Below are 9,043 nucleotides of genomic sequence, written 5' to 3'. Positions count from 1 at the left end.
AAAAAGAAAAGAAATAGACTATTGTTGATATTGAGGACATTGAAGGGGGGGGAGGTGGTGGTAATGAACCTGACATGAAGATATTGATACTGGCATTTTGGAAGCTGGTAATTTGGGTGGTCTTGGGCCCCCAGGATTTGGACAAAAGGAATATGCATCTCAATGTTGATAATTTGGAAGACATGGCCCTAGACACTATTTTGTAGAAGATTGACCCAGTCTTGGTGATGATGTCTGATTTGGGTATCGAAAGAGTTGAGGGTAAGAAGGGGGTTGTTGTTGATGAAATTGACAAGGGAAAGAAATGTGACAAGAAAAAGGGGGAGATGAAAAAAGATAATAGGAGCGGTCATCCCGTGGAAAAAGACAAACACAATATAGTGGCCACCAACCAACTTAGGGATGATGAGATCTAGGCCCTTAATCGTGAGGTTCAAGTAGTGAGGAGTTGTCTGGATAGTCATGAGATGAATGAGGAACTACATGCCTTGAGGGAAGAGATAAAGGAGGTGAAGTGCAGATGGGACTCCAGGGACAAACAACTTGTCAATATCTACAAGTTTTGCATCATAATCATGCATAGTTCGGCTATGACTCTTTGCCTACTGCAAGATAAGGTTGTTGAAGACGATGTTGACAAACAGTCTTGTAAGGAACTCTACAAGTTCCTTATATGGAGGATTGGGACAATGTCCTAGGTCTGGCTAGGCTTCGTAAGCCAACTCCTTAGGGCTAGGTCTGTTTAGTTTTTGTTTGTTTTGCTAGATCTCTGGACTTATGGGGCATGCCCTTGTTGATCTTTTCACTTTCTACTGTTAGACTTTCATTTTCAATTTAATATTTTGCTATTAATGTGTTGTTGATAGCTTTTAGCTATGTTATGGGTTAGCATTCTAGTTAACACTGCTTTTATACTAAAAAAACATCTAAGTATGTGTAAGTGCATTTGGTTTATTTCATAAGATTGTATAAGTTTTTATTCAAATTGATTTTAAAATATTATTATATTAATTTTATGAATTAATTTTTAATTTTTAACATATTTTATATAAAATTAATTAGCATGTTAATGTATAAATAATATCAAATTTAAGAAAGTCAATTAATTTTTTAATTAATTAAATATTTTATTGAATAATTAATCGACATCTATAAACAATTTGAATTTAATCATATATAATATAATTAGATTGAAATATAAAGAAAATATTTTATTAAAAAGATATCAATATGTTTATGTTCATTTAAGTTTTTAAAGGAATAAATATCTTTGTCATGATAATATATAAAACTATCCAAATTAACTATTGAATTTTAAGTTGTGATCTCTAAGGGGTGACCGTACGTCCCTCTACCATTTTTTTTTGTGAATATATGTAATATATTTTTAACTTAATAGAATCTATAACTCATATATTCATCAAAGAAAAAGTTGTGATCACAGTATTGATTAATACAAAAATGTATAGTTTTGATGGCTAATATATAACATTTTTCAAGTTTTAATTGAACTTGTGTCATTAATGTCTTTATATTTCCATGCCCAAATTAAATTTCACCTACATTTCTAAGTCAAAATATATTGACAATAGATGAACCAAAAAATATACACTTCCATGGCATTGTTGTTCTTCTCATCAAGATTCAAACCTCCACTAGGTTATTATGATCATAGATTTTGTGCCTTAATTGATCCATTGTACTTTTGGGTTTGAACGTTCGCATTGAAAGTTGTTGGCATTCAAACCTCCTGAGGTTGAACCTTCACATTGAAAGTTGTTGGCATTCAAACCTCCTGAGGTTGAACCTTCACATTGAAAGTTGTTGGCATTCAAACCATTGTCTTTGTGTTCCATACCCATGCTCATGGGTTATTATGCTTATAACTTTAGATTATTCGCTCTAATACAACATATTCATACCAAAGTTGAGAGATCCTCATTTATATAAAAATTCAAAAATGACTTTTATTATAAAAACATCCTAAGAATTTTAAAAAAAACTTCTTATTACATTATTTTAAAAGACTTTAAAAATACCAATAAATTAGATTCAAAATGCCTAACTTCTCCCTTTTTTTTAAATGAATAAACCAATCCATTCAACTACTAGAGCAAAAATTCCAAAGCCTGCAACAAGTATTTATGCGTATGCCAAAAGCTGAAATAGAACTGGATTTGGCTTCCAAAGCCTGTAGCAAGTACTTTATAATATTATTGGTTATAATAAAGCTGAAAGTCTCTTTCTGCATTTGGTAGTTGTTGGGCCACTTGACTGTTAGGTATTCATCTCTCTTAACTCTGTAACTGAACATGTAAACAAAATTGAAGGCTCATCAAAACATGAAAAGAAAGGATATGAAGGCTCTGAAGGGAAAGGGCCTGGAGAATTCTTCAGGAGCAGCAGCAGTGACATATATATGGCTTCCTCATCCTCATCCTTCTACCAGATGGCATTATCCTCCTCCTCCAACATACACAGATTTCATCTCTGCCCCTTCCTCTTCTTCTTCACATCCAGTATCTGAAATTTCAAAGGCGTCTTCTTCATCAAGTCTTCCATATCTTTATGAATACGCACCTCGATCCAGGCGGAATTCTGTCATACAATCCTGGTTAGTATATTTTTTTTTTGTATTGATCAAAGCTGAAAGAATTACAATGAAAACAAAATTAGTGTATTGTTCCTGTTAACATCTCATTGCCTTACATTCTTTGAGTGTCTGAAATTTCCCATATTCCCAATTCAAGATCAAATATAAGTTCCCTCATTGCTTTAAACATTGTGAAAAAATGTGAAATTGAGTATACTGAATTTAGGGGAAAAATGTGTAGAAAACGAAGCATTAGCATTAGCATTTGGGTTATATTGAAGATTTAGAAGATCTTTTACTGAAAATTGGGTAAGTGTTTGGATAAATTTGTGTTTTTATGTTTAGCTTTTGTTTTTATAAAAATTCTGATTGTTTTTGTGCTGTTAATGTGTTGTTCATAGTCTGTTGACTGGTTTTGTTGGGTCTTTTCAATTTAAAGAGTTTAGCACTTATTAATATTATCAATAATGTTTGGATTTGAGATTTTTTTTTCTGTTTAGTTAACCAAAAGCGATTTGGGTTATCATTATGCTTTGTCTTCAAGATATGATATGAAGAGGTTTATATGAAAATAGTTTAGAATATGAATGAAGGGTTTTAAGAAAGAAATAAAATAAAAATAAAATGTTTATGTTCTTTTATTAGTGATTATGCTGATTTTTTTTAAGGATTTGAATCTTTGTATAGAGATTATATTAGTAATAGTGAAGTCTATCATACTAAAAACATAAAATAGAAAACTTAAAGTATACAATCTGTAAAATAATGAAAATAAGATATTTTGTCGATCGACTTTGGCCAGCTGGTGAAGTTGAATGATTGTTGATGAGCCCACCAAGGATCAAGTCTTGCTGAGTGTAAGGGTTTGACATCATAAGGGATGTGACTAAGATTACCATTTTGTTGATGTCAAATCCTTCATAAAAAAAGAATTTTTTTTTTCAAATAATTTGAAATCACTAAAATATCCTTCATCTTTATCTTTGAACATCTCGAATTATCTATATTCCCAAATCAACATCAAATATAAGTTCCATAATTTCTTTTAAAAGTAGGTGTTAGACTTTGGACTTTAGATTATAATGAAGATTGGAACATTTATTTGATTATTTTTGTATTTTTATATTTAATTTTTGTTTTTTCAATAAAAATTCAAATCTTCATTCCCAAATAATTCGAAACCACTAAAATATGCTTGACCAGATTTTCTAATACTAATAAACTTTAGAAACCTTGAAATCTATGAAAGAATTGTGTGCAACCTTTCGTGGAACCGATCACTTTTTATGGTTTAAAAGTTATCTCGATCACTTTTTATGGTTTAAAAGTTATCTTGGTAAACTTTTTTTTTAGGCATTTTGAGATCTCATTGAAAATATATTTTATATGAGCAGGGGGCGTATAGGTTTTTAAAAAGAGTTCTTTCTATTTCATAAATTTTAATGCATTTTTTAATCTTGATTAAATATTATTAGGTATAAATTAATGATTTGAATTGTTTATTTTTTATATTTAATTTACAATATTTTTAAAATTATAACCAAATCTATTATTTTCTTTAATTTTTAATATTTATTTTTATTTATGGTGAATGGCATTTGATCATAGGAATAAATCTTTATAAGAGTTTTTAGTATTAGATTAATAATTTCAATATTTCATATTTAGTATTTTTTGATCATTTTTAAATAAATGATTTTTTATTTATTGTTAATATTTAATTGATATTAACAAACCTACATTTTATTCAATGTGTTTTTTTATATCTAATTATTTACATTGATTTTTTATTAAAACATTAGTATTGATATGGAGTATAATCTGTTTTTTTAATTTTTTTTGTCAGTAAATAGTTGAGTTGTCCATGTAATCCAAATTCGAGAGTATCCCATACACCTTACATATATGTTACATGTCAACAAAACCGATATATAGATACATAATAGCTCAAATTTATAGTAAAGTTGTCCATGTAATCCAAATTTGAGAGTATCCCATACTTTTTTGACGTAGTTTGTTATTCTTTTTATTGTTTTCAATGGAGATTTTTTTTTAATGAATGTATCTTACTTATAAAATAAATTAAAATATAACATTAAAAATATATTATATATTTACCTTTTAAAATCTAATTTTGAAGGCCCATGGGGTGGTTTGGAAGCTCCTTGAGTTAGGTTGGATGAATATTAACTTTGATGGTGCTTCTAAAGGCAACCCAAGACTTTATCATAGAAATAAATCTTTGTAGGAGTTTTTAGTATTAGATTAATAACAAGTATTTTGTATTTAATATTCTTTGGTAACTTTTAAATAAATAAATTTTTTATTTACTATTAATAATTAATTGATATTAACGAACCTAAAATTTATTCAATTTTTTTATCTAGTTATTAGAATTGCTTTTTTTACTAAAACAATGGTATTGATATGATGTATAGTCCAATTTATTGAATTTTTTCTTGACTTTGTTTGTTATTCTTTTTATTGTCTTCAATGGGGATTTTTTTTTTTAATGAATATATCTTACTTATAAAATAAATTAAAATATAACATTAAAAATATATTATATATTATACCTTTTAAGAGCTAATTTTGAGGACCCTCGTTAATGGGGTTCGAAAAGCTAATCTTCCTATCAATCCTTGAGCAGGGGTGGTGTAGAAGCTCCTTGAGTTGGGTTGGGTGAACATTAACTTTGATTGTGCTTCAAAAGGTAACCCAAGCCCCAATGGAGCAGGTTGTGTGGCTAAAGACCATTCAAGTAGAGTGTTGAGTGAAAGATTTAAATACTTGGGCTTCATGAGTAATAACATGATGCAAAATTTTGGGTTGCCTATTTAGGTTTAAGATGTAGCTTTGAATTGCGAGAAAGAAAACTACACTTGGAAGGTGATTCTCTAATCATGGTTAATGTGATTCATCAACCCCCCCTCCCCCCCAATCGAAAAATCAAAAAGTGGCTCAAACCAATCTGGGACTTAATCGCTAAGTTTGGACAATTTAAAATCTCACATATTTTTTGTGAAGGAATTGCACTGGCCGAATTGCCTAAGAAGGTGGTCGGACAATGTGAAGGAGTCTAGTCAATGGATGAGTTAGTGTTTGATCGAGAACTTGCACCCAACATTATTTGAGGCTATTCATGTCAGGAATGGCTTAAATCACACACACTAAGCTTACACTTCTAGGCTTAAAAGTGTTAAACATTCAGAGTTGATTGACATTTTCTAGGCTTAATATGTTGCTTAAGATGTGTGGTCACACTAAAAATACACTTCTAACTTAAAAGTGTTAAACACTCAATAGTTGAGTAACATTCTCTAGACTTAATATGTTGCTTAGTGTGGTTTAAAGTTGGTCATCATGTCAAGATGAAGGAGGTCGGACAGTATGGTTGGATATGTGTATACTGATGATAAGTGTGTGACAAGACAAGGGTGGTTAATTGGAAATGTCATTCCTAGGGGTGTGTTCATAAGTGATGTCTATTGTGTTGTTCTACTATAGTTTTGAGTATATGATAACATTATAATATGTTTTGCAATATTGTTATACTAGTACGTGGTTGTTTGTTTGTCTCTCCATTTTGACTCTAGAGATCTAGGGTGGGTTAGTGAGTCATCTATTAATAGGTGGACTTTTGACATTGATATGTATCAAGGTGGGTAGTATACTAGCTCAAACAGGAGTTATGATTCATATAATGAAGTATATTCTTATAAAATGTCCTTTCTTAACCTTTCAAGGTTCATTTAACCTATTACTTAGTCTTTAAACATAATAAGGAAAGAGTATGAAATAAACCAATATTATTATCTCATTTCATTAATTACAAGAATAGATTACAATAAGTAAATTTAATTATTGCCACTCCCTAAACATGGCTCATTTCATTACCCAAGCAATAATAGGAACAACTAGGAAGGTCACCTAGTCAAACCATTCATTTAAATGTATTATTTCTAACACAAAACATGTGCAATAAATAAATATGATTAAATAATGATTATTTCCTATTATCTTAACATCATTTAATAATAAAATAAATCGCTTTATTTTTCATCATTTAATTTTGAAGAATCACTCTTAATCCATATCTTAACATATAAAGGAAAGAATGACTCACAAAATTAAAATGCTTCAAACTTAAAGACCATATCCTCAAAATTATCAAAATAACAAAAATAGTAATAAAGGATCACATAAGATTCATAACAAATTAATATATCATCAATAACACTATTATTAAAGCAAGAATTATAAAATGAAATTCTAGAAAGAATTTAACATGCCTTGTAAAATCTAAATATTTATGTAGAAATAAAAAAGATAAAAAATCATCTGATACACCCTATAAAGAGTTCCAAAACATCTATTTTCAAGATCATATCACAATAGTTAAAAAAACATTGCAATTTTTATTATTCTATTACAAAACTTGAATAACTTGAAAAATACATAGAATTTGGGCATTAATTTGTTGTGTATGTTTTGTATTATTTTATTCTAGTGCTTCATATTGACAACTTAAATTTATAAATCTATTGAGATGTCAAAGAATCAAGAATAAAATAAAATGAATGACTTTGACTCCTACATTTTCCGAGAATACATTCTTTATAAAAATGACACAAGCCAAAGGGTTGTAGCTCAATTGGTTGGGCACAATTGGTGAGGATGATGGTAAGAGATATAGATGTCATCCACCAAGGTTCAAACCCCCGAAGGCGCGTTTGGGCCAGGTTTGACCCCTAGGTGAATTTGACGGGCTGGATCCCTCTGCACGTGGCTTCTTACCCGAAGGAGGCTTGTAGTTTAGATGTATGCTTACTCAAAATGTTGTAATCTTCTATGTAAAGGCTAAGATGTCGACATCTATGTATGCTAACTTGTTTCCATCCAAAAATGACACAAAACCTATGTCTCACCAAAATTCTGATTGAAAGATGTTACAAACTTTCCATATAACTAATATAACTAATTGAACAAAAGAATTACATGCAACAACATACAATCTTCAAATTCTAATTTAAATAAGAACTTTGAAATTATGTTTATAAATTCCATCATTTCAACAAGGTTTATAATTTTTTCATATATAAAGTCATTCAAATAATTATAAAGAGAAAGGTTACACATTTATTAACTAACTTGTAGCATGAAATAAGATACTCCTTCAAGCTCTATGGCTTCAAGCTTTGATCCAATGATAGGCAAACTACCACTAGAAAATTGTGTACATAGAGAATCACCTAACCTTAGAATAATGAGAACACAAAAGAATTTCTCTATTGGATTACTAAATAACTATTTTTAGAGAACTAAACTCTTTTACATATGTAAGAATATTATTTATTATAATTATATATAAACTAAAGAGATAATCTGATATTTTATTCAAAATAAAATTTTGTATATAATTTCAAGCATTTATTTTTATTATAAAAATATCGATACAATACTAAACATTTATTTTAATATTAATTTTCTATAAACATATGCATGCTTTTTTATATAGTTTGGAGGCGTTCTGTTGCTGTTGGATAATGGAATTATGTTGGCCTTGACAAATATGAGGTATGAAAATCGTTTTTATCCATTGATATGTGTTGTTCATATCGAAAAATATGAGATGTAATTTTGTGTTGACTATATTGTCTATAAAGATATTCTTATCAACGTGAATTGGAGTATATGTCTTTATTGTACCAAGTTTGTATATGGAATCATACTTAAATGCATTGAAAAAATTGTATGCATACATTATCTATCAATATTACATATGCATAAGAGACAAAACAATATCACTTGAAGAAAATTTAAAACATACATACACACATTAGCCAAAATAATTTTATATCTCAAATAATTAATAAGAAAAAATTTCTTAAAATATTTAAAGTTTGTATAAACAAATGTTTTTTATCATTTAAATCTTAAAAAAATATTATAAGTTAAAAGGATGTTTTTCCTCATGGTAGTAAAAAAATAAATAGAGAGAATGCAGTAGTCGAAGTACCATTGCTGAGAAATTTTAAAATTGTGATGTGTTTTTTTCTTTTCACATGATGAAATATAAACAAATAAAAAGATATTGCCTTCGTAATAATATTTTTGTCAAAAAAATAAAAAAATATCATCATCATTATAATATAACAAATCAATTTAGTTGGGGTTCTAACTCATATTTGTTCTCTCTTTTGTTGTCTAAGGGTTGTTGTATTAAGGACGAGCACCCTTGTCTTCTGCTTTTCTGAAAAAAAACAAATCAATTTAATTTATAAGATATTGAAAGTTATTTAGCATGTATAATAATAAAAAATTAAAATTTATATTTTTCTTGAAAAATATATATGCTTCTTTAAATAAAATGGCTTTTACCTCTTCCATCCAAGCTACATAGTTTAAAATATTAGAAGAAGGAGAATATATTTTGTATATCTTTTTTAA

The 9,043-nt window shown here is 28.6% G+C and overlaps 1 protein-coding gene across 1 annotated transcript; it reads left to right on the top strand.

Annotated features, from left to right (window-relative positions):
- The first annotated feature begins 2,186 nt into the window (after nt 1-2,186).
- Nucleotides 2,187-8,301, top strand: LOC131066938 (uncharacterized). The gene is made up of 2 exons (XM_058001835.2): nt 2,187-2,614; nt 8,112-8,301. Exons 1-2 carry the CDS (start codon nt 2,343-2,345, stop codon nt 8,158-8,160), a joined length of 321 nt encoding a protein of 106 aa, XP_057857818.1. The 5' UTR covers nt 2,187-2,342; the 3' UTR covers nt 8,161-8,301.
- The last annotated feature ends 742 nt before the right edge of the window (nt 8,302-9,043 follow it).

The sequence above is a fragment of the Cryptomeria japonica genome, chromosome 9 (assembly GCF_030272615.1).
Source record: "Cryptomeria japonica chromosome 9, Sugi_1.0, whole genome shotgun sequence".
Taxonomy (NCBI): Eukaryota; Viridiplantae; Streptophyta; class Pinopsida; order Cupressales; family Cupressaceae; genus Cryptomeria; species Cryptomeria japonica.
This window is presented reverse-complemented; position numbering and strand designations above follow the sequence as displayed.

Coding starts and splice junctions, on each gene's coding strand:
- LOC131066938 (XM_058001835.2), top strand. CDS start 2,343: ATGAAAAGAAAGGATATGAAGGCTCTGAAGGGAAAGGGCCTGGAGAAT. Junction 2,615..8,111: donor AATTCTGTCATACAATCCTG/GTTAGTATATTT, acceptor TTTTTTATATAG/TTTGGAGGCGTTCTGTTGCT.